The sequence below is a fragment of the Trachurus japonicus genome, chromosome 11, assembly GCF_045865225.1.
Source record: "Trachurus japonicus isolate A0001 chromosome 11, Traja_1.0".
In the NCBI taxonomy this organism is placed as follows: Eukaryota; Metazoa; Chordata; class Actinopteri; order Carangiformes; family Carangidae; genus Trachurus; species Trachurus japonicus.
In genome coordinates this window covers 33,272,629-33,300,268 of record NC_140917.1, presented here as the reverse complement: position 1 = coordinate 33,300,268, position 27,640 = coordinate 33,272,629, and the positions used below count along the sequence as shown (strand labels likewise).

Here is a 27,640-nt window from a genome sequence, read left to right as displayed (position 1 = left end):
CTCTGCATTTAACCCATCCCTGAGGAGCAGTGGGCAGCCGCGGTGCAGCGCCCGGGGACCAACTCCAGATTATGAGCCAGTGCCTTTGGTCAGGGGCACTGACTGGAGGATTAACCTAGCCGACATGTTTTTAGTGGTGGGGGAAACCGGAGCACCCGGAGGAAACCCACGCAGACACGGGGAGAACATGCAAACTCCACCACTCGAACCCAGGACCTTCTTGCTGTGAGGCAACAGTGCTAACCACTGTGCCACCGTGCCGCCCACAAAGCCACATCACCTCTGTTTAAGTGCCACAGTTTTATCCGGTTGAACTACTGACTCAGTTATACTCTTAACTAAACTAGAATAGGACACAATTAGGCTATAGCTGACAAATATTTGGAAGTAAAAGGTAACTTTTCTGTAGAAATTAACACTACCTATCAAAAATTTCGATGCACCTTCTCATTCAATGGTATTTCTTTATTTTCTATTACTTTCTACATTGTACCTAGGACATCAAAACTATGAAGGAACACATATGGAGTTATGCAGTTAACACAAAACTTATAATCAAAACAAAAAGTGTTATCTATCACCTGACCTAAAGCCAATTAAGATGGTTTAGGATGAGTTGGACCACAGAGTGAAGGTAAAACAAGTGCTGAGCACCTCTGAACTCCTTCAAGACTGTTGAAAAAACCGTTCCAGGTGAGGGACCTCATGAAGCTGCGGAGAAGGTAAAGAGTGTGCAAAAAGCTACTATCAAAGCAAAAGGTGGTTACTTCGAAAAGTCTAATATAGAAAACACATTCTGCTTTGTTTAACACTTATTTGTTTACTACATTCCATGTGTTCCTTCATAGTTTTGATGTCTTCAGTTTGAATCTGCAATGTATTAATGAAAATAAAGAAATACCACCGAATGAGAAGGTGTTTCCAAAGTAAATCAATTCTACCATGGCCATTCACAACTTTATAACTGAAAAAAATGATGGATCACCATGTACAAGGCGCCATAAATCTTTACATTGCATTCGAACACTTCATTTACTGTGTTGTAATATTGGGTTATTTTACAATTTCTTTTTTTAAATGTTATTATTTTCATTGTCTGTGGACACTAATCAAAATGTCATCCTAGCTGTTTGCTTTGCTTGCTGTGACCGACAGGGTCAGTGACAGTGACAGTAAATGATTCAAGGGAGAAGAAGAATCAAATTAAATTCGTTGATAGTTGTGGTTTTGGGAGTGAACTGGGCTTAATGTCACATCACAGCCTTAGAACTTGGGCTGGTGAATGTTTGAATCATAATTTTGTTGACATTACTTCAAGCACTATTTGCCGTGCCCCTGGTTTGACTAAGAAGCACTAAGAAGTAGGTCAGTAGAGATTTTGTTTATAATTCTACAATTTTGCTACAACTAACTCTTTCCAAAACTGTCTCGCCTTCGTTTTAACATGATAAATGATCACAGTCAGATAAAACCTCCAGAGAAAGACTTTGCCAACTATGACTGGCATGTAATGTTTTAAACTGGTGTAAAAAAAAAAAGGTAAAATAATCATAATTTGTTAAGGACATTTGTGCTTTTCTTTTTCTGATGGAGGGTATACTGTAGGTGTAACTGGGGCACAAGTCAAGTGGCAGCCTGTGCGTTGACCCCGCTGGTAGACAGGCACAGACAGAGTTAATGACTGAGACAAACATGATAAATGTCATTCACCCCTGCCAGCCACAGTATTTCTTTTCCTTGTAGTACAGCTGCTGAGTTTAACTAGTCTTATCACCTCCACGTGGAAGCAACCCAGATTCATGGGAAGTCCATGGTCACTGGTTTTTTTTCCTCAATGAAAAAAGTTTAAAAAGGAGGGTCAAGGCTGAGCTTGCTGTGATCAGGTGACAGCCAGGATAAATAGGGAGTGAGTTGATCGCTGGGTGAGACTGCCGGTGCTTCACGCAGCTCACTCACTCATTTTCCTTTGCTTTTTTTTTATGGATATGTCCTTCGCTATGTTCGCTCTTGAAGAGAAGATTGCGAACAGAAGTTCTTCTTCTGGTTCCCGGGATCAGCATCCTCACACTATCCTTTACAACATCTTGAGCTGGAGGGACAGAGCTGACCTCAACAGCAAGCTGAACTGTAACTCTGTAGCACTCAACTGCCACTGTGAGCAGAGGAGGACAGTTTGCCTGAAGGACCCGAAGGCCAGCTGCCAGGTTGCCTCCGCCGTGCTGGTCAAAACCATCAGCTTCATGAGAAGTTTACCGTCCTTCGCTCAGCTTCCTTTAGGAGATCAGTCGTCACTGTTGAGACGCTGCTGGGTTCCTTTGTTCGTCCTGGGACTTGCACAAGAGAGGATAGAGTTTGAAGTGACTGATGTACCAAAGTCAAGTATCCTCAGACAGATCCTGCTCAGACCAGGACTTTCTGATAAGGAGGCAGACCAGCCAACTCTTGCTGGAGTCTACAGACTGAGAACTTGCTTGCATCAGCTGTGGAATCTAGATCTCAGCCCGAGGGAATATGCTTACCTGAAGGGGGCTATGTTGTTTAACCCAGGTAAAACATCCTTTCGCTTGGTTGTGTTTTAATGAGTCTGGTATAATTGTTTTTAGCATTAACTTCCCTTCTATCACTACAGCTGTTCAAGGACTGACCGCCACGTTAGTGATTGAGGGTCTCCAATGGGAAGCTCAGGGAGCTCTCCAAGAAGTCGTCCACCACCGGCACCCAGAAGACGCCGGTCGCTTCAGACACATCCTCATAGGAGCCTCCGCCATTCAGACCGTCAGCCACAGTCTGGTCACAGAGCTCTTCTTCAAGCCCGTTATTGGCAACGCAAACATGTTACATTTATTATCAGAGATGTTATTTGTCCAATAAGATTGAACAGAATAGAGTTTTTATTAGTTGAGTGTTTAAATGTTGAATTTTTTTACAGTGAAGTGCATGAAATAAACCCTCAAATACCTCATTGAGCTTAATGAACGTGTGATTTTAATGATGTATCATTTCAGACATGAATCAAAGACACTTGAGAAGTAATGAGCAGCACTTCAAAACAAAATGTTGTCTCTGACTCCCTCATGTGGCCACATGCGCTAAACAAAAAGACACTCCTCTTTCCCCCCTTTCACTTCATTTTCTTTATTATTTTACAGTGAGGCATCTATTCAAAAGTATGTGACTATCAATAGAAAAACCTGCCAAAACATCTCTGCCAAAAATTAGAGGTTCCTTTTTTTGGGAAAGAGCCAAGCATCATAACTTTTGGGAACCCTGATAAAGCACTGTGTGATGGGAATGTGTGATGGAAATGATTTTATTTGGTTCCGTTTCGAGAAATCAGAAGCTAGTTACAGTTACAGTTTATATGACATTCATATGACACTGATTTGTCATTTTTAATTACCGGTAGTCACCATTTCTAATTAGTCACTTCTAAAGAACTGCTTCCTGGTCCAAACCAGAACAACCAGTTTTACACCTGATAGTTATAACGGCAATGTCGTTGGAGCCAAACTGACTCATTAAAAAGAGTTAAAGAGCCTCAGGCCATTTTACCCCAAACAGAGCACTACAAAATCATGTAGTCTGGACATGGGTTAATCAGAATATATAAAGTACTCATGTATATTACTGTATAGCAGGGTCCATGACCAACATTAACCATAACCTAACGCTGATAAGAACATGAGTCATCTGGCCTATTTCCCATCAGGACCCAGGAGGAAACCCAGTCAGCATGTTGGTATGAAAACGACGCTCGCTTCAGGAGACAGCCTGGGACAGTGTCACCGGACAGATTATAGGTCATGATACAACCTGAAGTGCAGCTGCAGTTCACACCAGCTTTCACAACACCTTCAGGTCAAGAGTTGAGTTCCAGACAGAAGAATAGTCAGCCCAAAAGCAGTGTCAAGACAGTGATAAACACACTCTTCACCTTAAAACCTTTAGATCTATCTGCTTCATATAAACTCTGTGTTATGACACCAACACACAAATCGGCTTTACAAAGAAAAATCACTAACCACATAAGTCAATTAAAAAAACAAAAACTGAATTTTGACATGTATCAGAAAAACAAACAAAAAAATCTTCAAGATCCACTTACTGGCTTTTTCTGTAGCTTTCCACCTTTTTTTCCAACTATCTTTTTAGAAAATCTTTTTTATTACATTATGGAAAACCTGTTTTTTCTTCCTGAGCATCCCACTCTCATGTCTGCATATGATATGAGGCTAGCAACAGTAGTGTGTTAGTTTAGCTGAGCATGAAGACTTGGAAACCAAGGGGAAAGCTTAGCCTGGATTTCTCCACGCTCAGATGGATTTCATTACAAAAAATATAGGCAGATCTGCCAGGCAGATTTCAGCTACCTTTGGATAAATCCAGGCTAAGACTTTTTCATGAGAGTGGATCTGAGCTATTGTGTCTCCAGCACCTGCAGTGAGCTCCATCAAAGAGGTGGTTTAGATTGATTATGTTCATTTTGTCTTTTCGTATATTAGTTATTTTTTTCTTGTGTTCAGACAATGAAATCAAGAATGATGAGGTGGTTTAGACCAGTGCACACTGCCTGGTGTTTCCATGTCTGTCTCTCTGTGGACCTACTTTTATCAACACAACAGCATCACCACTGTTCAGGGTGCAGTCATGAAAGTGTACAGGTGTGAGAACAGGTGGGGTCATTAGTTTTAGTGTACTACCAGGCACACATACAACTCTGAAACTAAAAACATATTTACAAAAGTTCTTTCTGCCAAATATCATCAATCCCTTTATATTACTGAAGCCTTTTGTGCAATGCTATTGTGCTCATAATCATTTGAAAAAATGTCCAATTATGAAAAATATTAGAACATCATTTCTGATAATGAATCCAGAATCACAAGCTGCAAATAGTTGTTACATTACAACTGTTTATAATTAAATCTATGATGATGTAGAGAAAATTAAATGTGCAAAAAAAGAAATATAACTCTGTATTTTATTCCTACAGAACTAAATTTAAATGTACAGCATATTTATCTGAACAGTAAAATGAGAATCAGGTTTCATCAAACTCCTTCAAGGACATGGGGGGACGGTTAATCATGACATAATATGTAAGAGCTGGTGATATCTGCCTGCAGGACGAGCTCTCAGTGAAGCGATCCTTCAAATATACACATAATATTCATCAACCATAAATATCTACACACAGAGCCCTGAGTTCACTGACGTCCTTCAGACAATGTGAATTTTCACACTTCCTTTTTCCACAGCGAAGCCATGGAGCTCGGCTCAGCCAGAGACTCCTGTGCAAGTCGAGCGTCCCCCTTTTCAACACGACCTTGACGACGCAGCGCGACAGATACTTCAAGGAGCGGGAAATCATGTTCTCACGGAGGAGCGAGTGAGCGACACGCCTGAGGAGTTGGTCCCCGTGTGAGAGTAGCGTTTTGGAGAACTAGAAGTATGACCTAGAAACATAAAACATCAGCGTTAGTTCAGGGAGCGTTCACTGTTCACAGCTGGATGTTTTTATTTCAGTTCATGTAAAGATGAGCTGGTGTGGATTGAGATCAGCGGGGCAGAGACGTGAGCTGCTCAGCAAACACAATGGAGGTGAATGGTACAGGTCCCCTGTCTCTCATCAAACTCATCAAATACACAATCCAACAACTCCAAAACACTCTGGTGGACAAGTTGTGACCTGCACATTCACTGCGCTATGAAACAATATAATTATAATGTAACATTATGAAACATGATGCAAATACTCAGAACTACTTGCACTTTTGAAATCACTCCGCCCAGCAGCCGTGTCTGGAATGTACAGTAGTTCCAGCTACGCATTTGCCTCAAAAACAACTCTGTCTCGTAACGTTGTATGATTATTTCATGGTGAATGTGCGGGTCACAATTTGTCCATGAGAGTATTTTGGAGATGTTGGATTGTGTATTTGATTGAGTTTGATAAAGCGAAAGTACCATTCACCTCCGTTGTGTTCACTGAGAAGCTCGCATCTCTGCCCCGCTGATCTCAAAACAGCTTGCACCGATAATTAAAGGTAACGAACCTACTCCTATGACTGTAGCGATTATGGCAACAGGCGAATTTGCCAAAATGTTGAACTATCCCTTTAATATCTGTTCTCAACATCTCCATCATCTCCATCTCACTTATTTGTTCTGTTGATGTTTTGAGCACTTGTATCACTTTGGAGTTGTTTATGTGTTGCTGTTTTTTTCTGAAATGTTTGACACTATTTGGGGATTTTAATTTACCACTGACCATCTCCCATCATGCACTGCATTGCTGTAGTATGTAACTCTCTATTCCCTACCGTTTCCTCTTTGCCCTGACATGTGTGGCATGTACAGTAGCAGGAGCAGATACTGCCAGTGAGGAAAAGTTGGAACAGCTAAGGGAGTTTGGTGAATCAAACATACCACATAGAAAAGACAAAACATTAGGCTCATTACTGTTGAGCTCTGTAAGTGCAGAGCAGTGACACAGACGCTCCAGTGCATGGCTCATTTCACTAAACAATTTACATTTCAGTCTGTTATTGGAGCGGCCCTGTGAATATGTTGGAGGTACGTTTCAGCAGCAGCTCTGTGCTCATTTGCTTGCGAGTTCGTCCACATATGAATCTTTGTCGGCTGACCCACAAAGCTGTCTGTTGTTAGGGCTGGACTAGATATGGTTGATCTACAGGTCACACAGTGGTTTCCTGTGTAGAACGTCAAGACCTAAAATCATTTTTGTGTGGTTATTTGGAGCATCACTTATTGTAGCATGGCTCTGTTTTCAGCTGTTCTGTCCCTCCTGCACCCTCTGAGTAGCTAGTTGCTCTCACAATAAACAGTAACACCTCTGTGCAGCTGTTACTGTCATAAAAGGCAGAGGAGTCAGATCCTCTAGATTTAACAGAGGGAATAGAAACCTTTTAGAGCCTAAAATTAAAAAAATATGGGAAAATTAAAAGTTTCAGGTAATGGACTTACATAAGCCTGGTGCTCTTTAGTTATATCGATCACTCAAACTAAAATTTCCATTCCAGTATTTTAAGAATCAATATCATAAAATCCAAAACAGCTTTTAGTCGAACAAAGTGAGCAGCAGGCTGTACAATTCTGATGTACACAAGACAGACAGACTTTTACAAGGAAGAAAGATGTTGATCATTATATCTGAAATATGATTATGGTCCTGGTCAGTTATGTGGAGAATAGTGTTAATTTCTTATTTATATTTTTGGTTGACAAAGAATAACCAATTCTGATATTCAACTAAGATCATCAGAGTAATTTAATAGCAAAAAATAGGAAACAAAAACATCTAATTAGCTGATTTTAGTGCAACATTTAGAAAGACTAAAGTCTTACTAATTGACTTTGCTGCACTTAAATACAGACTCTTTGTGTAATCAGAAACAAAAGTTGAAGTTAAAAGTTGGAACACAACTTAACAGGAAGTTAAAGCAGTGTTTGGCTTTGTTTGGTGACAACAGGCCGTGTTCAGATCCATCTGTGTGTTGGCAAATACACGCATGATGGATTTCCTCAAATAAATGTCGGTGTGGAAAACAGAGCGTGTTTCTCATTCAGAGTCTCTGACTCCGCTGAGAGTACCATGATACTCAAGCTACAACTCATTTGCAGGTGCTGGGCAGGAGCTGCAAGTGTGACAGTAAAGTGTGTGTGTGATAACATAATAAAGGCTGATTTCTTACCCCCGTTGTTTCTCCATATCTCCCTGGCACACTTGTCGGAGGAGGTCAGCTCTGATATCTGGATGTTTGGGTTCGATTTGTAGTCATCTTGAGGAAACAGTGAGGACAAGAGTGATGGTTACTCAGTGGGAGAGAAGCAGCAGAGGTAACACTGGTTTCTATGGACAGTGTTTCCACTAGGTTTTTTCACCAGTGGTGAATCACTTAAAACATGTATAATTATAATAGACAGAGGTCCATCAGTGTTCATCTTGTCACGTGTGTGTTAATTCATAGGGAGCATTTTACATTTTAGAGGCTCTGCAGACCCACAGAGCTGTAATAACAAATGTCAGACAGCTCCATACTCAACACAGAGCAGTTTGCACTATTTTGCTGAATGCAAATAAACCAGTCATTCAAATTCATCTGAAATTTCTGTACAATGTGATTAAACAATTCAAGCACACAGGACAAAGTTTAGTACAAGTTTGTACCTCTTTGAAGTTGGCAGCCCATATTTTTTGATTTGTTTGTGCAAATAATTGTGTAGCCAACATGAAAAATAATACTGGTAGCATATTTCAGGGGTCCCGACTAACTTTTTTCACTAGGAGCACAGTAACCCCTAACTTAAAACATAAAAACATTTTGGTACCTGAATGCAACTTTGCATCGCATGCTTCAGGCAGAGAGGATACAGTCCATTGGGAGTGCCTGCCAGATGCGAATATCTTATAAATATAAATACATAAAGGGAACATTTACATTTTTTCAGACAAGACGATAGTCTCATAAACTATTTGATTTATTTTTAATTGAATGACTATTTGATTATTCAAAAACATAAAATACTCTTAAAGACTGAGGAGTTGTGATGTTGAGAAATAAATATTAAAAATTCAGAAGTTTTGGCCTTTTTTTTTTACAGACAAACATTTACTTTAATTAGAGGCCTACACACAAAAAGTACCGAAAACAGGCACTGTTGCGGAACCGGTACCCAGGAACCGAGTATCGGTACTGTATCGGTTCAAATGTGAAAGGTATGAAAGGTACCCATCCCTACACCTTAGATAATAAAGTGTCATAACAATTCCTTCCAGAGTGACGTGTACAGTGTCTATCTTGTTGCTGTATGCTGACTCTTCTGACAGGATTGGTCTGCAGCTACATGCACACACACACACAATCTTTGTTGGTCTACTAAGCAGTGTGCCTGTGCCTTCATGTATTTGTTTGTATGGTGGTCTCTTTGAAAAGGGCAGGTTTGTGGTGGTTCTGTCCCATGAAGCGAACCATGTCAAAGCTCAGCAGAAGCGCTCTGTGCACAGTGACTTACTGTTGTTGCTGAAAGAGAAGGAATCGCTCTCCCTCATGGTCTCGTTCCCGCTGTCCGACAGCGTCCTCTCGCTCCTGGAGGCGGGCGGCGGCGGCCTCCTCTTGGTGCTCTTGCGGGTGCTGATGCGGATGATGCCGCGCACCAGCCGACACTCGGCCTCCTGCTCGTCCATCTTGTGCTCCTCCGCCACCGAGTTGATGAGCTGGTTGATGGCCTTGCTCTTCCTCAGGAACACCGAGTCCGAGGTGCACCTGGCCAGCTCCTCGATCTGATATTCGGAGTAGAGCTCCAGCAGCTTCTTCGCTATCAGGGAGTCCACGTTCTCTTCGCTGGCGTCCTCCCAGTCGTCAAACCTCATGGACTCGTGTAAGGAGTGATTGCCGGGCAGCGTTTGAACGCCGGCAAGGGGAACGTACGGCTCGGGTTTGCTTTCGACGTCTAAATACTCCCTCGGGCTGTCCACTTTGACCCCGGCGATGCGGACGTCCCCCAGCCAGTCTGCGCTGTCCTCCTCTTTGTTGTCTTCTTGCTTCACATTTTGGAGGCTCACCTTCTCCGGTTCATCCGAGGAGCTCTCATTCGGTGCAAGGCACGGGGCAAGAATGGTACGCTGGCAGACCCTGTACAGACCACAGGTCAGCACGCTGCACACCAAGGTCCTGCAGCCTCTCGGAGAAGTGCAGGGATTGCAGGTTTGCGTCGAAGAAGGAGGGTCGGCCGAGCCAGGGATGAAGCCGATGGTCTCCGACTGCTTCCCATTCGCGTCTTTCAGGTGAGCTTTGTGGACCGTCTTCGGCTCTGGCAGCCTGTACTCCACTGGATCCACGCAGCGCTCCTCGTACGAAGACCTCTGGCTGCTGCTCCGGCTCGGCCCGTGCCTGTAGCTGTCAGTGCTGCCGGCAGACATGATTAACTGGCTCAGAGATCTGCGGAAGCAAAAGAAAATATCAGTACAAAATGTATTAAAACAGCATCCCTGAGCAACTTTTATGGGAGTTCCAATGTGTCTGCCAAAATCTAAAATCACTTGGAGCCACCTGAGGGCATCTCTCTTCGAAACCGATGTGAAACTACTATCCCCAGGTGGCAGGTAAAGTTACCCAACTGGTTCTATTGAGTATGTGTAAACACAGAGTTCAAGACAATTCATTACAGGCATATCAAATTTATTGGATTGGGTCATGGGGATTTCTAAGATTGAACTTGAAATGAGTCATTATAAAAACAGAGGGACTTTGTTGAATAAAAGCCCATATACAATAAACCTTATTTAAAAACAAATGTCCCTTTGCTAATGGGGGGAAGTTGAGAGCAACCAGAGCATAACCAATAACTTTATTAATGTTATTTAAGCCAAATAACATGTTTTAGACCTAGACCTCTTTTATTTTTACAGTCCGCACAAATGGCCTACAGCAAACAGTTTTTATGGTGTTTAAAAAACCTTCTTCTTAAACCTTATAAATGCTGTTCGATTACCGGCGGATTTATTCAGTGACAACATGACGCCCTTCAGCGAGGTTGTCAAAACAGTGTCTGACCGTCCCTGTCGTGGCGGTGTTAGCGACGTTTGTCAACAGCAGTTGTACCATATAATAAACACTTAACGTTAGGCCATAACGTTAAATATAAAAAAACAACTTTATTTTCCAAATTCCCTTCACATTTTAGCGACTAAATTCAATAACACGTTCAGGCTTGGCCGAGCCTCTGGAAAGTCCCTGTCGTGTATTAGAATGATTTTCACTTTCATGGCGACCTGTCACTGCTCTTTCCTCCATTAGAGGACTTACGTTTTTTTTTTTTTTCTTCAGTAAACATTAACTACTCACAGGATACACGGCGCGTCCACCAACCGAGTCCCGAAACTAACGTAGTCTTCTCCACCTTACATGAAACATTTTTGTTGACAGTACATTTCTAATGCCTTATTCGTCAAGTCCGGTCCAAAACTGCAGTTTCATGAAACTTTTCCAAATCCTTGTACCTGAGCGTCAAGGTGGAGGAAGCACACCAGGTAACAGCTACGAGTGAGACTTCCGGTTATGACTACAAAAATAAAACAAGTTAAATAGCCACCGTGATTTTAGATGTGCATAAATGTAATGTTAAATATACACACCAGGCTGATTCTGTCTGTTTAGTTATTATATCAGATGAATGGCCGTATTTGCTTGCTGTCACTTATTTACTCATTTAAATCGCGTAGAGATTAGACACCATGGCCAAAAAATGTAATTCCTTACTGTTCATAGCGTTTTCACAATTTTATTTTGAAATATCCGTTGGCAACTTCTTAGTTCATGTTAGAGTGCCTAGTTCATGTCAAGCTAGGCACAGTTAGAGCACTGTGAGGTGCTGATTTACCGGATATTGTACGATTCGACAACCGTACGTTTGTTAATCTTTCTACAAACGACATTTATGGTGAATATCACAGTTGTAAAAGTGTGAAAGCTATTCCAATTTATCGTGTGGCTATTTATGTGAGACCCGTTACTACGAATAAGATGTAACGTTTAATAGGTGATTTAATTTGAAATTAAAACAACCGGAAATTCATCTTTCCTTTGTGTTAAATTTGACAAAAGACACATTTTCCCCATCGACGCTTTTTTTTTTTATAGCAACGTAGCTAACCAGTAATAGTCACGAATGCATAAAGACTCCTAACAGGAGAGCAAAATGCATCATATATTACAAACTTTTGCAGCTCGTTTCGATTTGTGCATTTAGAGCAAACTGGATATTAGCAAAACGATTAGATAAATTATGCAAGAGATACCAGCTATCAAGCTAGCAGCGGTGACAGTGTTTTGGGTTCACTGATGTTAAATAGTCCGCAGCTGGCACGGCTGGTTAGTGTGGAAGGCACGGCTACCAAGCTAACGATGGGTGCTGGGTTACTGCTTGAATGTGCACTTCTGTACTCTGTGTTTCTTAAAAACAGGCTTAAATACGAATAAATGAAGAGGCATGAGAATTAACTGGCATGTAATTTGGAGCACGGGGTCTTTGGGTTATTTACAGCTGGATACCCACAGTAAAGGATTAGCTTGTTTTCACCGTGGGATGACGACGTTTGCTCCGTGCAGCTGCCTCGGAGCAGCCGGGGGTCGGTGGTGATGCCGCCGCTGCTGCTGCGTGTCGCCGGCCGGGTGCCCCGTTTTTTTCTGAATTGGGACAGAGCGACCAAACTTCATTATAAATCATGAATAATTGCGAATATCAACAAATCGACCCCCGGGCACTTCCGACGCCCACCCCGACCCCTCCGCCTCATCATGGGACCGACGACGGTGACAAGACGGAGGAGCCGAAGAGACCGAGGAGAAAGTGGGAAGTTTTCCCCGGGAAGAATCGCTTCTTCTGCGGGGGACGGATCATCGTGGCCCGGCAGAGCGGAGTCCTGCCCCTCACTCTGGGCCTGATCCTCGTCACAAGTGGATTATTCTTTATATTTGAGTGAGTTCATGTTTCTTGTTTACCAGCGCTGCTCTGGTGATTAACGTGTCGAGAACGACATTCGTCTTATTGCGAATAGTGCTAAAATAGCTCTTTTATTGACGTGTGGTCTGTCTGGTTCACAGAACGACCCTGAATTACAGAGCAGGCGCTAAGTTTTCCTATTCATTTACTGAAATTTCTTGAGTGATGCTCAGTTCAGCTCAAAATATAATACATAAAGATCAGATAACATAAGATAAACCTTTATTAGTCCCACAATTGGAAAAATTACAGGGTTGTAGGCAGCAGCAGACAACAACAAAGAGCAGATAGCAGCAGCAGCAGCAGTAAAAAAACAAAGCAGTAATTTGTAATAGAGTATGATTAAGAATAGACAAAATAATAGATAAGAAAAAATATAATATTTTTTAGTGCTAAGAGCAGTTCTTGTTGAAAAGATAATAATAAAGTAGTCTCTTAAAGATTTCCAGTACGTGTCAGAGCTTTAATGTGACATGATATTGTTATAATAGGACATCATGGGAATTACTGCCTGAATATGAAAATAGTATTTTTTTAATCACTATGTAGGAAAATGTGTTCTCTCTCCAGGGAGGTGCAATGGTAATTAAAAGTGCGTTTATTAATTAAAACTAGGTTCTTTGGTGGATGAAAAACTGTATCAGGCAGGTCTTTGCTTTGATCGTTAACAATCCTGGTAATTCATCCTCTCTCTCTGTTTGTGGTTGCCCCGTGTTTACAGCTGTCCCTTCCTGGTCAAACACCTGACCAGCTGCATACCTGTCATTGGAGGAGTCCTCTTTGTGTTTGTGGTCATCACCCTACTCCAGACCAGCTTCACTGACCCGGGCATCCTGCCCAGAGCCACACCAGACGAGGCCGCCGACATTGAGAAACAGATCGGTAAGGGGCCAACTCTGGTACCAGCTGGGGTCACAGCTGTACAGATGTTCTAAAATGCTTTTTTGACTTTCCAGCATCATAAAGGTTCACAGTCTTAAAAGTGCTCACTGTTTTTTCCCCCTAGAGTGACATTCCTGCTAATTGAATTTAGACCACCGCTGGCACCACAGCTTTCCACAAGGCCTTGAAAACTTGATCCCTAAATGCAAACAGCTTAAGCACAACTGCTCAGTAGTATTCAATATTTCCAACATCAAGGACATACTATTTTCAGCATTGTCATAAGAGCTTCCACTTAGTTTATTTTCCTTCAGAGCACAATTCACAGTTGAGATCGAGGGCATTGTTCTGCAAGCGTCGGCTGTTTTCACTCTGAAATCGAAACGTCAGGAAAATTCTAATGGGGTGGTCACCGCTCACACTGATGCCAATTTACTTTTAATGACGATGAAACCTTTGACACAGAGAAGGTCCTGTGGAGAAATTTAGAAAAGACTCATTTGTCATGCCTCTGTTACATTGGCAGCCATTGGGGTCATTTTTGTTTCTGAAGGAAAAGTGTTTCTCTTGGCTTCCAAACGCTCCTCGATTCGCCTGAACTATTTCAGGACTGAGAAATGTTCTCCCTCCTGATGAGGTTCTGCACAGATTCCAATCTGTCCTGTGTTCTCACCACAGACCTGTTTGGAGCGGTCCATCGGTTACGTTCACCGTCAGTCTCAAGTCTTGCCAACGTTATCCTTCCCTTCCATATGGCCTGCCGGGGTAAAATGACCTCAGTGTTTCAAGTTGGCTTCATGTGCACCTTGCAAACTCCTACTCCTGACCAAAGTTTAGGCTGTGGTGATGTAAGACGTTCATATTACCCAACTGTTCTGCTGTTGTTCCAGTTATTTTTGAAACAGAGACTCCAACATACAGTAACCACTTTTACCTAAAGGACATTTTGTTTAATTTAAGTCAGTTTTCAATCAATGAAGCTGAATCTGATTACTGATACTGTTGAACAGCGAACCAGGAAATTAATGAAATCACAATATCAAAATCACAGAAGCTGCAATTATTTGATCAAAGTAAAATGTGTCACCAGAGAATATTTTACTTTATTTATAAGGACAGCGCACATTAATTCACTACTTACTGTAATGTGCCAGTATTAGCTAAATACTGGTTCCTGGACAAGGTGTTAACTGCCAGCCTGAAACAAAACAACATTACATGCCAAAAATATTCCTGCCTAAAAGCACATAGGTCACTTAAATAGTTAAACACATACAGACATGACATACGGGTGTAGCATGTAAAAGCATGTAGCATGCAGAAGAAGAGCACAGCAGATGCAAAAGGAATCGGCACAGAGTTGCCGAAACTCATCCTATTTCATCCTTTGCCCAGGAAAACTAGTCATTTCATATTATCTTTATATCTGCCGTTTTCCATTATTTTTTGTTACACACTTTTTACCATGTACCCAGACCTGTTTGTGTTAATCTTCCGGAGTTGTGCGGATGTTTTTCACATTTCTTTGATGATGATTTTTCTGTTTTTAGTAGGCTACACAGCACATGTTAATAGTAGAACTGCATCACCATTTGATTATAACTCTAAGGTTTTAAACTCATTTAGTGTTGACACTGTGAAAACAACATTACAAACATTTTCTCATCTGTTTTTTAAACTTTTTTTTTTTTAACATGAAATTAGTAAATACGTTTATGTATTCAGGTCTTAGTGTTCCATCTCCAGTCCCTATATGACTGAGGAAAGCATGAACAATGAAACTCAAATAATATGATTCCAACATTGTAAATAAAACAATGATAAGGGCTACACATGATAATAAGAATACAATCTATACATTAGCCCTCTGAAGTCAAAGTGAGTGTTAATTTACCCCCATGGTTGGGTTGACAGTATATGGAGCTATATTTGGAGTTATATGGAGTATATAAAGGTGAATGCTGTCATTCACTGATGTTGTGGTCAGATTTTGTTGTCAGATAACATTTACTCACATTGAAATGTCATTTGCAGCGAAAGCTAGCATGACTAGCCTCCCACTGGTTGGAAATTATACAACCGTGTCTTGTACGTACAAGCAGCATTCCTCCGTCTTGGTGCCCGTGTTATTCCACCATCGGTATTTCCTATTCTCACTATAATGGTGAGTGCACTGGAGGCCAGACAGATCGTTAGCTCTTGTGATCAAATTAACTCAACAGTAAATCTGATTAAGGAAGTTCTGCTCTGTGTGTGTGTGTGTGTGTTTTCTGTCCTTCTCCTCCTGCAGACAACACTGGAAACACAAGCTACCGGCCTCCACCGCGCACAAAGGAGGTCCTGATCAACCAGCAGGTGGTCAAGCTCAAGTACTGCTTCACCTGCAAGATGTTCCGGCCTCCGCGCACCTCCCACTGCAGCCTGTGCGACAACTGTGTGGGTGAGATGACATTTACCGACAATAAATATTAAATAAAGGTCCTCACAGGGCGGCAGCGAGCGTCGTTCCTTTCACGCCGGTCCAGGCAGGGGCTGACTGGAACGACGTATCGAACCGTCCCTCTAATTTGAAATGTCAGTGGTTTCACTGTGAATTCTCCTCCGCTGCCCCTTCCCCCATGCCTTCTCTTCCTCCAGAGCGATTCGACCATCACTGCCCCTGGGTGGGAAACTGCGTGGGGAAACGCAACTACCGCTTCTTCTACACCTTCATCGTGTCGCTCTCCTTCCTGACGGCATTCATCTTCGGCTGTGTGACAACGCATCTCGCACTGAGTGAGTGTTTGTTGCTCCGGTCTGCAGGTGTTTTCATGGTAACACACCTGCCACCCACTGTTAGTGTTTGTTTAGTCTCGCTCACACTCACAGACAGGTGAGGTTTACCACATCGCAGCAGGTTAGGCATCTGATAAGATAAAGTGTACAGAATCTTTTCATGGCTGTGGTAAGTGCCTAGTATTTAATTTTGCCTGGTCCTGTTTGGCTCCTTAACCAAAAGTCCTGCTTGGAATAAAATGAACTAATCTGAGCTTGATCCTCGTATCACTGCTTCAAATTCAGATAAAATTCCAATACATTTACAAACATATTCACCTTCTAATAGACCCAGAAACAAACAGAACAGGATTAGGGCTACTGTAGTAAAAAAAAAAAAAAAAAAAAGGTGAATTCTGACTTTTTTTTTCTCATAATTCTGACTTTTGTCCTTAGAATTCTGACTTTGAACTCAGAATTCTGACTGACTTTTTTTTTTTTTTTTTTTTTTTTACAGTGGCCCTAACAATCTTCCATAGAAACCCACTCACAAACTGTGCGTCACTGTTTTTTTTTCTTCTCTTCCAGGGGCTCAAGGTGGAAAAGGCCTTGTGTTTGCTCTGCAGGAGAGTCCCGGCAGATATCCTTTACTTCTTTATAAAAAAAAAAAAGATTAGATAAAAGATTATCTGAATGAGCACTGTCACTGAGTAGCTTTTATGTATTCCAGCCTCCTGAAATACACAGACGACCTCCTTAACCCAGGCCTTCACTGCAGTTGAGCTGGTCATATGTTTCTTCTCAGTCTGGTCCATCTTGGGCCTCTCAGGCTTCCATACATACTTAGTTGCTTCCAACCTGACCACTAATGAAGACGTGAGTAAAGCATTGAATTTGTAATGTGTGTGTACCCTCACTTTTTTTGCAACAACAATAAATGGTGTTTGTATAAAAACACTTTACATTTACATTCACTGTATTTTTTTGGTTTCAACATCTTTATCACAAATCAAAGTGATGTTGTGCAGCAGTTTATTGTTGATTATTTCATTTATAACCCCATTATAACATTACTGGTCATTCAGTAATGAAAAGAAATATAAATAACATAAAAGAATTTCCTATCAGATGGTTAGATATGCTGTAACCAGTGTGTACTTATATTTATATTTTCCAGATTAAAGGCTCCTGGTCGGGGAAGAGTGGAGAAGATGTCACAAATCCATACAGTCATAGAAACATCTTCATCAACTGTTGCTCTGTGCTCTGTGGACCCATGCCGCCGAGGTCAGTGCTGAATTTTTAATGGACTCCATGCATGACTGACTAACGGTAGTTGGTTTTACGTGTGTCTTAGATCTGCCTGTTTCTGGACAGCAGCACACAGCCTCTAGAGCAGAGTCTCCAACAGAGGGCTGGAGGGCGACCAGTAACTCACCAGATGTTCAGAGATTATACTCTGTGAAATCCATGTATTGATAATTTTAAGAAACACAACTTCGGTCAGTAAAGACACTCCAAATGCAGCTGAATCAAATACACGGACTTACACAGATGAGTCGCTGTCAGGTTTGTTTCCATGGAATAAAAACTCTTCTGATAAATGTGCGTTCACACCGGACCTTTTATTTTTGTCGCTGTCGCTCGTGTCGCTCCAAAAAAAATCACTCTGTCACTCAGCTGCAGTCGCTCGTCAGTTTGGAACAATTCAACAGATCGCTCTGATGACGTCATTCAAGCGATTCCAGTGAATTTCACCTCGCTCAGAGTCGCTCTTTTCTTCTCATTTGTGTTGGTCCATGGCTGACATTGTACCTGCTGCCGCTGTTTACCAGTTGTGGATGTCCCACAAGCGCCGTACAACGTCAAGCCGGCTCTGCTCTTCCGGACCGGTGGAGTTGTATTACGTTTCCATGGTTTCAGTAGTTATCTTAATTAACGCATAGATTACGACAGCCAATCAGCGCTGAGCGACAAGCGACTGACGGCCCGAGACTTGGGATTTCTTATCTCAAAAAATCGCTCAGTCGCCCGTTTGCATTGACTTAATATGTAAACTTGTCGCCAGCGATAAAAATAAAAGGTCCGGTGTGAGTGCACCTTAACAGAGCAGATACAAACTAAAGCTTTAAAAGAAATACACAGAACATACAGTGGGTACGGAAAGTATTCCCATCCTATTTCAATATCTCCCCATTTGTAATGTTGCAGCTTCATGTTCACCTGAACATAAGTATTCAGACCCTTTGCTGTGACACTCATGTAGGTCATTCAGCTGCCGTCATTTTCTTTTATTCATCTTTGAGATGGTTCTACACCTTCATTTGAGTCCAGCTGTATTGAATTAAGTAGTTTGGACATGATTTGGAAGGTACACACCTGTCTAAATAAGGCCTTACAGCTCATTTGCATATTAGAGCAAGATGAGATCCATGAGGTCAAAGGAACTGCCTGAAGAGCTCAGAGACTGAATTATGGCAAGACAAAGATCTGCAGACGGAGGATCTTCTTGCTTTGATTTTCTAGGCTTCATTTTTTAAGTTATACTCATTTAGATACGATTATTGTTATTTGATAACTTGTAATTGTAAAATGAGCTTAGTCATCTGATTTGGTTGAGCTTGAGTGCTTTGATACAGTATGAATGAATGTGACCAGTAAGATGAGGAGCTGCCTCTGATTTTGCCAAAAAGAAAAAAAAGGTTTGGAGACCCCTACTCTAGTTTTCATGGCCAAAACGTTACTAGTTTTGTAACTACATATAAAATATTCAAATAAGTATTAATTTAAAAATGATAAAGAAGAACATATTAAATTGATTAATAAATTCATTCATTCAAAACCGCTGCCCGTTCCCCTCAGGGGCAGGTTTTCGGCAAGCAGTCTCTGCATTTGCCTCTAAAACAACTCTGTCTGGTAACGTTCTGTTATTATCTCATAGCGTGGTGAATGTGCAGGTCACAACTTGTCCACCAGAGCGTTTTGGAGTTGTTGGATTGTGCATTTGATGAGTTTGATGAGGGAAACCAAGAAATCCCATTAGCCTCCGTAGCCTAGCTCTGAGCAGCTCACGGCTCTGCTCCGCCCTTCTAAAAATAGCTTGCACCGACAATTAAAAGCAACAAACCTACTCCTAAAACTATAGGGATTATGGCAATGGGCCAATTTGCCAAAATATTGGACTATCCCTTTAACCCACCTCTATGACAATGAATACAAATGCATTGAGTGAGGTTTGATCAGACAGACATAGTGAATATAAGGCTGTGGTGCATGTACTGACACACTCAGTCTATCTGCTGGTTTATGTTCTGTAGCTCCATGTATCTTCACACCCTGAGACTGTAAATACAACTCATTCAGAAGTGGCTTCACTGGACTGTGTTCAAGAGACAGTAAAACTCATTTCCATGGTATCTGAATTTTATATCCTGTTGTCATCACCACAGCTCCCTGCAATAACACCTCTATAAATTATGAGGTATTATCCAAAGCATGGTACATGTCAGATACACATTTTTGCAGTGCAACAGTTGTTCAGACTGCCTTTGCCACCACCTGTTTGAGCGGAGACGCGCCAACTAAAAACAAGATCTGCACTCTCCTCGTTTCAGTTTGATCGACAGACGAGGTTTCCTGCCCACAGACGAATCAGCCCAGACGGGGGGAGCGGACATCGAGGTGCCAACTACGGCCACTAAAAGCGAGATAAATGTGGTAGGAGGATCTTCACAGCTGGCTTTTGGCTTACAGGGACCCCCCTCTCTTGTGCCCGTAACCCCCAACTCCCTCCAAAACTCCTCCTTTGCCTGACAGAAGCCCTGTTGCCTGCTGTAACCCCCAACTCCTCATCTGTCTGCTGCCTGTTGGGTTTACAAATCAGTGTTTATTCCTTCTCTCAGTGGAAACAAGACCCGTCTGTATCGCTTTATGTTTATGAAACCTCACTGATTGCAGTTAAAAGCCATATCTTTCTTGCTATTTCAGGGTTCAGGATAGAGATGGGTCTATTTGACACAAACTATTATTTTAGATTAAATATAGATTTATTAAGATCAGATTTTCCATTGTTCTTGTTAGTCTGACGACTTGAGACACTCAGCAGGTAGTAAATGCTTTGCTGAACTTTACAGTCATGTTTACCTCATATAAAGGTCCAAATCAGGTTTACTGCAGGATTTTCTTCGGATGGAAGCAAAACAAAGTTCTATTTTATATTTTATATTTTATATTTTCTGCGTCCAACTGTTTAGTTCATGCGCAGTAAGTTGACTCAGGATGATTTAGGAGCGAGGAGGAGAGCTCACAGCCTCCTCCTCCTCTTGCTGTTCTCCCTGACAGTGAGGGCTATGTGCCTGAAGAGTTGTTTACAACATTCAGCTGTGGTTCAGATAGACTTGCAGCATGAGTGACAATGCTCCTACACCAAGCAGTAGAGTAACTGCTGTTTGGCCTTTATAGAGACAAACAGCTGTTTTTATTTTTTGTTTCCCCCTGTGTGCAGGATAAACTGACAGCCAGTTGAAGCGGTAGAGATTCCACTCCGACACATTCCTCGTTACTGAGATGTGTTGAGTGAGCGTGTAAAAATGAAAACAGTGAAACAGTGAGAGAAGCTTTATTTTTTATTCTATTTTGGTTCCTCCTCTCCATTTCAGTTGTGCCAACTTGTCTGTGACAGATTGCCATAATTTCCCCTTTTTCTCTCGAGGTGCCTTTTTTATTGTTTGTTATCTGTTGTTCATCCTGTTTTATACATATTTTATTTTGTCATGTATCACCAATTTCAAAAGTAAAAAATGTAATAAAACATGTGTATTTGTCCATTCATTTCATCATCTGTGCATACTCACTTTTCATTGTTTTGTTTTTCCACCCCACTAATTTACATATCACAGTGTAAGTGGAGAAGAGATAACAGAGTGTTCACTGTGTCCAGTCATCCAGCCCTAACTTACTGTTCTGTATGTGGTCTGTCTCTGTGCCTGTCCTACCACCAACACTAGGAGGAGAAATGTCTGGACTTTGCTGTGTCCTGTACTGGCTGAAAAGCCACATTTAGAGCACGAACAGCAAGGCTTGAGCTTGGTAAGCCTGTATAGAGAAAGGGAAAGCGAGTGCAGAGTCTCCCACTGCTGTGCCTGCATGTCCTCTCGGCTTCTCGGCTTCTCCACCTCTGTGTTGCTTTATGCTAAAGACACGGTAGAATATACAGTATAGGCTACATTGTGTGCAACACAAATTCACAATACAGGTATGTAGTATTGGCTCAAATAATTCCACTTGATGCTCTCAGTCTTAACTTTAGAATGGACCATTTTCGTGCCACAGATCTGCTTTTTTTTCTGTCAGCATATCTCATTCCTGTCCGATACCGAGTCACTGCTGTTGCCAGTCTGCCTTAAAGAAGCAGTGCTGCTCACAGGACTAATGGGCAACTTTAACCTTTGTTGTACAGTATTGGTAAAAGACTGGCAAATAAACAGCTGCTAATGTTAGCAAGGTACAGTAGCAAACTTTGCAAAACTAGCTAGCAGAGATTACAATAACCAGACTGCAAATAGCTTAGAGTTGCTAGCATGGCTTCTGCTCTTATTAGCATTAAGCTTTTATTACAAATTGGGCGCACAGTTTTAAATGGCTATCCATCATCAGGCTGGTAAGTTCAAAGAACATGCCCAGTTCAATTTGCAATAGGAAGTGTAGGATCCAAGGATTTTGCTGCAGATATATCTCCTTTTTTTTAAATCAGTTACTCACATGCCATCATTTGCAGTTTAAATTTTCTGGTGTGATCTTTCTTTTTCAGTACGATTTTATACGGCCTTCATGCTCTTGGATCTTCCCTGGGCTTAAAACTTATCAAATATGATCCCTGAGGTCTAATGAATATGCAAATCTATGGCATGAAACGTTTGGAAACTGCTGCTTCAGATCACCCACACTCCCAGCTCGCCTTTTATTCATCTCGCACAGCTGTTGCTGAATTCACTGAAGTGATTTAACACCATGCTGTTCATCTTGTTAACTTCACTGGCTCGTCTCATCGGTGCTCGTCCTTTTCTTTTCTTCTTTCTTTCTGCTCTCTTCTTTTTTTTTTTATATCACATCTCCCCAGTGCACACAGGGAACTAAAGGTCTGCTGGAGTCAGCCACCCTCCCTCCGATCCTGTCCACCTCGTGCCCTCAGGGGAAACCTCAGACAGCTCATACCTGCCCAGACAGCAGCCCCGCCGTGAACTCTGACCCCTCACCAGAGCTTTCCATGAGCTGCGGGGCCCGCCACACGGCCGGCTCCCAAGGCGATAACTCCCCCTCACGTCACGCCAAGACTCGCTCCAAGAAGAGTAAACGAGTGGCTTTACATATTCCCAACCCTGCCTTCGACATCCCCGTCTCCCCTACCTCTCCGGACGCTACCAGCTTCGTCCCTTTGCACTGACTGACCTTAACGACGACTTTCTCAAGAGAAAACACACATTGTTTGAAGCTTGCATGCTGTAAAACAGTGAGATACAAGTATGATTTCTGTTTCCTCTTATTGTTTATCGGTATCATTGAGTAAGGGGATGACAATCACAAAGAGATGTTATTTTGTGTGGTCAATCTACAGGAAGTAGAAGGATGAAGCTTCCTCTGGCAGTGAAGGGGTTTGTGGTGTAGCCTTGAATGGAAAGCACATGAAAAGATGGAATGTCATTTTGAGATGGGGGCACTGGCAAACCGATAGAGCCATATGTCTTTTCAAATGATTCTCATGTGAAACATTAATTTTACCAGCATGTCAGATCCACTGAGTTCTGTGAAACAGTGGCTTTGATGTAAACGGGAGCTTGTAAAGCTTTGTAATGGAGGGTTAACGCTCAGAATCAGTGAGTAGCCTACATATCTGTAAAGAGAAAAGTTGCTGTTAAAAGGAAAAGTCCATCACAAATACAGCATTCACATGTGTGATTCCCATATTACCACACTGCTCAGTTTATAGCGTGAATCAGAGCCAGTTTCTCCTTAAGCTCAATAGCAGAGGTTGTGCTGGTGATGTCATGTTGAGATATATAGTGGAGCAAGTCATGGGATTTGAACGGCAGACATGTGGTATGTTCAGGGATGTGGGGGTAGTTTCTTTATTTTCATATGAAAGCTCTGTGTTCAAATCTAACTCTTACTGACATTTAAATGAAAGGAAACACTATCATCCATTTTAGTAAAAAATTGGATTTAGTTAGTTGAAATTTCTCCCTTGGAAGAATGAACACCATCCTGCCTAACGATTCTTATATGGGATTGTGATCATCTTAATGGAAGTGAGGCTGAATTGCCTGGCAGGCCTCAGACTTTTAGGTGCCTTTGGTTTACTGCACGACAGCCTGTTTGCGGTGATTTGATCAATTGCAAATTTGTTTTGTAATACACCACTAAAACCTGACATTGACTGAGACGATCTGGGGATCAGCACATTATAAACAACCTTGTTTGATTGTTGGACATCATCTGAAGCCTCCACCACGACCTTACTGATGTAGGAGTTGATTTGAGGTCACATTAAAGAGGAACTATGCAGGATTTTTTCCTTAGCTATGCTACATTTTTAACTTAATTAAAGCACCAACCTTGTAAGATCAGAGCCTCCGACCCGGTGTCCCAGCTCTTGTCTCTGCGGCACCGCCACACAAGCGCGCCCTGTAACCTGTAATCTCTTGTTTATGACGGATAAAACTACACAAATATACACGATGTAGCATTGTATATGATATATATCGTCATCCACCGCTCCATGGATTGCTTTCTTGCCGGCTTCTTTGAAAACAAATGCACATGGCTGAGAGGAGGGTTAGCAACACAGAGGAAAATCAGACTTGCATAGTTCCCCTTTAAACTATTTCAGTGACTTTCCAAAACTGGCAGTCCAACAAGTATACCAATTTTATACAATGATTGAGCCCCGTCTCTGTGACATTTGTGGGTCCTGTCACTATGCCTCCAATTGATCATGCACCCTGGCTACTTGGCTAAGGGGATGTCCCTTTGGGTGACTGGGTAACGTGACTCTTACCCGGAAGTCTGGGGTTCGAAGCCCGCCTGGGCCCTCTTCACCTTGCCACATCTCCTGTATCTCACCTCTCTCTATGACATTTACCTTAAAATGTGTCCAGATGGTGAACTAGATGGTTTTCTTACATAAAGGCCACTCTTTTATCTTAAAGCAGATATCAGTGGAATGTTTTTGTTAATATAAGTCCTAAATAGTCCTATTTTCCGTCAGCAATCACTTACATGAAGTATTTCAGCCTAAACACGAGTCTCTCCGTCACTCTGCTCTGCTGTAACCCGAGGAGAAAATTTTCCTTGTGGGATACAAGTGTTATCCAATGAGGGGAGAGAACGGCATGAAGGGCTGTGTGTGCAGCCAAGGGATGCGCGTGAATGTGGTGACGTAGCACGAGGACCAATTGATGCCTGACAAGGGCGGGGGCTGCTAACTCATGGTGCGTTCAAGGAAACTCGTACTTTGTGTTTTTCCTTCCTGTGAAGTCATACCAGTTCGATCTGGTACGAGTTCACGGGTCGGAAGTTACGAGTGGCCGTTATAGGGAACTTTCACAGACAACAGGACGGTAAAAACACGAGCTACGGGTTACCTGGAACGCTACCAAGTCGTAGTTGTGACTTAAAGCTGTAACTTACGGTTTCAAAAGCCTGCCTTGAGCACAGCATTAGCCGAAACGGCCGTGCCACTGATATCTGCTTTAAGCACCTAATGTTATTATTTTAGTTTTAATCAAGACCTAAGATGAATTACATTGCTGCTTTTTCAACATTAATCTTTAATTAGTTACAAAGTAACTGCCATGCAGACTCCAAACGTGCATTTCAAAACAACATTAAGCATAAAAGCTTAGACATTGAGGCAGCTGAGGGGTGGGGGGGTTCAGCCCTGGGTGGAGGGTTCTGTCTGACACTCTGCTCCAAAATCTCACTGAGGTGTTCACTTGGCTTCAGTTAAAGGCCACTGCATCCGAGTCACACCATTGTCAAACAATGTGAATCTTGTTTTTGTGTGGACTATTCTTTTAACCTCGCTCAAACAGCCCAGTGGCTTCAGTGTGTATCAGTGATATTGGTGTGTACTGTTGTTCAGATTTCAGTGCTGTACAAATGGCAGTGAATGCAACTGCATGATAATGACAAAAGACGTATTTTATGGTATTTTTGTTGATTTGAATCCATTCAGACGTCACGTACCACGCCTCAGAGGACCTCCGCCACCTTTATTTGGATGAAACATAGGTTGTGTAGCTGAAGCAGCGCCATTCATTCCTGCTTGTGTTATCATTAATGTCACGGTGAAATTTAAAGCTCCGTTTCAAGTGTCCACCTCCTGCTCGCACTTTGTCTCAGCAACAGCAATACCTGTCCTCACCTCCTTAAAACTGTTTTTACTTTGTGCGCTTTGACAAATCTAAACGATGTATGTGAACGGTGGATATGCTGGTTCGTTCTCAGGTGGAAATCAGTAGGAATTAGGAATTCAATATGCAAGTTCTATGTGACATATATCATGTTAATCCACATTGTAACCTGATGGCAATAGCTGCACAAAAATGCAAATGACCCAACTCATCCCCGTGCACCGAGTCGTAGGCATGCACATACACACACACGTACACACACCGTTTGTCTGTAGTTCACCTAAAGAGTGTTAACACTAGAGAAGCATCACTTCATGTGGAGTGTTCAGTGTGTCAGCGGTCACCCCAACATCTTCTGGATCATCAGCGAGTGAATGCAAGCAATGCATTAATGAGGAGAAACACTTGTACTGTCTTTGTACAAACTGTGTGGTTGTTTAAGCCAATGCTACTGTCAAAATAAAGACAAAGAAAACAAACCTGACTTAGTCAATGATTTTATTCCTCTGAAATGTTACAATCGACCACTAGATGGCAGCGACGGCCCATAAACATGCAGCTGCAGTCAACTAATCCATCCACAGCTAACCAGTGAACTAAACACTCAGGACACCTATCACGTTTCAGGGATTTTTTTTTTTTTAGCACCATCCACATCTGTTGTCACTTGAGTACTTTGCTTTTCTTTTTCTATTCTCTTTCCTCACTTCTACTAAAAAAATTCAGTTTTTTTCTGGATTAAGTAGTTGAGAGTCAAATGAAATTTCTTTTACCATTGTTTTTGCTTCATATCTAAGTCTGTTTGGGTTTAGCAGGTCACTAATATAGCAAAACAATGCAACACCAAGCTGTAGTCAGGTGTTTTACAGCGGAGTGCAGTGGTAAGCGTTGAAGGTCGACAGAGAGGTGGACGATCGAGGAGCTGAATTCCACAGCTGACTGTGAAACTGTAGATGGAGAAAGTGAATGAATCGTGTTCTGTCCTTCATCAGCAGCTTCCAAATGAATTCCATTTCATTGACCAACATGGTCAGTGTTTCCAGTGTCAAAGCCCCTTAAAACTTGCTCACATCTTAGGAATATTTATGTTTATAGTCAGTCATCTAGTAAGTATGCAACAGTAAAAACTACCATACTGAGGGCTGTGGCTCACAGGTTGGGTAAGACATTACAAATGGGCCAACAAATCATAACAATCAAAATCAAGTTTATTTTTAAAGTGTAGGTTTTCACAAAAGGTGAATTTGCTTGGTCCTGTGGTGGATGAACATAAACAAAAGAAATGTAAAGCAAAGAAAGTACTGCAGGTCAGATGGCTTAAATGTACTAATTGCAATATGATTTTTTTTTTAAAAATACAATGCAAAAATGTACAATGTGCAATATGAATGTTGGGAATGTGCAGTATTTTTCAGTGGGCCATGAACTGGAAATCATTAGGACCCGACAAAAAAGAGCTACTTTGATTAAAGGGACAACGAGGAGTTTCTATTCGGTTATAAAAAAGTCTCACGTTAATGTGGATGAATCTCCGCTACCCACACTTTGGGCCCATTTTCGATACGATTTCTGTCTCTATCGTTATTATTTTGTTATTATTAGTGGTGGCAGAAATGCTGGTCGAGCTGACCAGCGTTTCCTTAATGAGAATAACGCATCTGAATGGCCGTTTATGGTCGGAACTACGACGGTAACCGAACGTCTTTGAACCTCTGACTTTAATTATTGATGAATGAAAACATGAGTCCGTCTTGCGCCAGTCAAATAATTTCACGGTGCGCGCGGAGGCTCATAAATGTAGTGTGAAAACGCTTCGCTTTTCCAAAACTCCTCGTTGTCCCTTTAAAGCCCCTGTACAGACTTTTCATTTAGTGTTGATTTTGGCGGCCCCTACGGACAAAAGCGGTGGTGTTTTGCCGTAATGAAGACTGCATTTCCCAATGTCATGAAGACGTTTGTCTGGCCGGCACGTGTAGATTTGTTTTGGAAACGTCGTAAAGAAGACGGGACTTGCTTTGAAAACTTTTTTTTTTTTTTTTTTAGCAGCTATCTGCAGCGTGCATATGGAT

General features: G+C 41.9%; 3 protein-coding genes across 5 annotated transcripts; 2 read left to right on the top strand and 1 right to left on the bottom strand.

Annotated features, from left to right (window-relative positions):
- Nucleotides 1-1,819: 1,819 nt before the first annotated feature.
- LOC146979176 (nuclear receptor subfamily 0 group B member 2-like) lies at nucleotides 1,820-2,966 on the top strand. 2 transcript variants are annotated; one of them, XM_085792326.1, is made up of 3 exons: nucleotides 1,820-1,843; nucleotides 2,016-2,547; nucleotides 2,630-2,966. In XM_085792326.1, exons 1-3 carry the CDS (start codon nucleotides 1,835-1,837, stop codon nucleotides 2,869-2,871), a joined length of 783 nt encoding a protein of 260 aa, XP_085648452.1. In that variant the 5' UTR covers nucleotides 1,820-1,834; the 3' UTR covers nucleotides 2,872-2,966. The 2 variants fall into 2 exon arrangements, with proteins under 2 accessions (XP_085648452.1, XP_085648451.1); XM_085792325.1 differs by lacking the exon at nucleotides 1,820-1,843 and having other exon boundaries at nucleotides 1,913-2,547.
- Nucleotides 2,967-4,438: 1,472 nt separating this feature from the next.
- On the bottom strand, nucleotides 4,439-11,051 carry kdf1b (keratinocyte differentiation factor 1b). Of its 2 annotated transcripts, XM_085792323.1 has the most exons (4): nucleotides 10,869-11,051; nucleotides 9,037-9,962; nucleotides 7,716-7,802; nucleotides 4,441-5,456 (listed from the first exon to the last, which is right to left on the bottom strand). In XM_085792323.1, exons 2-4 carry the CDS (start codon nucleotides 9,941-9,943, stop codon nucleotides 5,368-5,370), a joined length of 1,083 nt encoding a protein of 360 aa, XP_085648449.1. In that variant the 5' UTR covers nucleotides 9,944-9,962; nucleotides 10,869-11,051; the 3' UTR covers nucleotides 4,441-5,367. The 2 variants fall into 2 exon arrangements, with proteins under 2 accessions (XP_085648450.1, XP_085648449.1); XM_085792324.1 differs by lacking the exon at nucleotides 10,869-11,051 and having other exon boundaries at nucleotides 4,439-5,456.
- A 573-nt stretch (nucleotides 11,052-11,624) lies between these two features.
- zdhhc18b (zDHHC palmitoyltransferase 18b) lies at nucleotides 11,625-22,751 on the top strand. Its single transcript, XM_085792322.1, has 9 exons — nucleotides 11,625-12,501; nucleotides 13,247-13,407; nucleotides 15,698-15,847; nucleotides 16,045-16,182; nucleotides 16,750-16,801; nucleotides 16,935-17,037; nucleotides 17,339-17,448; nucleotides 19,776-19,878; nucleotides 22,280-22,751. Exons 1-9 carry the CDS (start codon nucleotides 12,248-12,250, stop codon nucleotides 22,601-22,603), a joined length of 1,395 nt encoding a protein of 464 aa, XP_085648448.1. The 5' UTR covers nucleotides 11,625-12,247; the 3' UTR covers nucleotides 22,604-22,751.
- Nucleotides 22,752-27,640: the final 4,889 nt, after the last annotated feature.

Bases quoted from the DNA above. Each gene is read 5' to 3' on its own strand.
- LOC146979176 (XM_085792325.1), top strand. From the start codon at position 1,980: ATGGATATGTCCTTCGCTATGTTCGCTCTTGAAGAGAAGATTGCGAAC. The intron at 2,548-2,629 runs GTAAAACATCCT...CTATCACTACAG, and splicing joins GGCTATGTTGTTTAACCCAG to CTGTTCAAGGACTGACCGCC.
- zdhhc18b (XM_085792322.1), top strand. From the start codon at position 12,248: ATGAATAATTGCGAATATCAACAAATCGACCCCCGGGCACTTCCGACG. The intron at 12,502-13,246 runs GTGAGTTCATGT...CCGTGTTTACAG, and splicing joins GGATTATTCTTTATATTTGA to CTGTCCCTTCCTGGTCAAAC. The intron at 13,408-15,697 runs GTAAGGGGCCAA...CTCCTCCTGCAG, and splicing joins CGACATTGAGAAACAGATCG to ACAACACTGGAAACACAAGC.
- kdf1b (XM_085792323.1), bottom strand. From the start codon at position 9,943: ATGTCTGCCGGCAGCACTGACAGCTACAGGCACGGGCCGAGCCGGAGC. The intron at 7,803-9,036 runs GTAAGTCACTGT...TGTTTCCTCAAG, and splicing joins CTTCTCTTTCAGCAACAACA to ATGACTACAAATCGAACCCA. The intron at 5,457-7,715 runs GTAAGAAATCAG...TTATGTTTCTAG, and splicing joins GATATGGAGAAACAACGGGG to GTCATACTTCTAGTTCTCCA.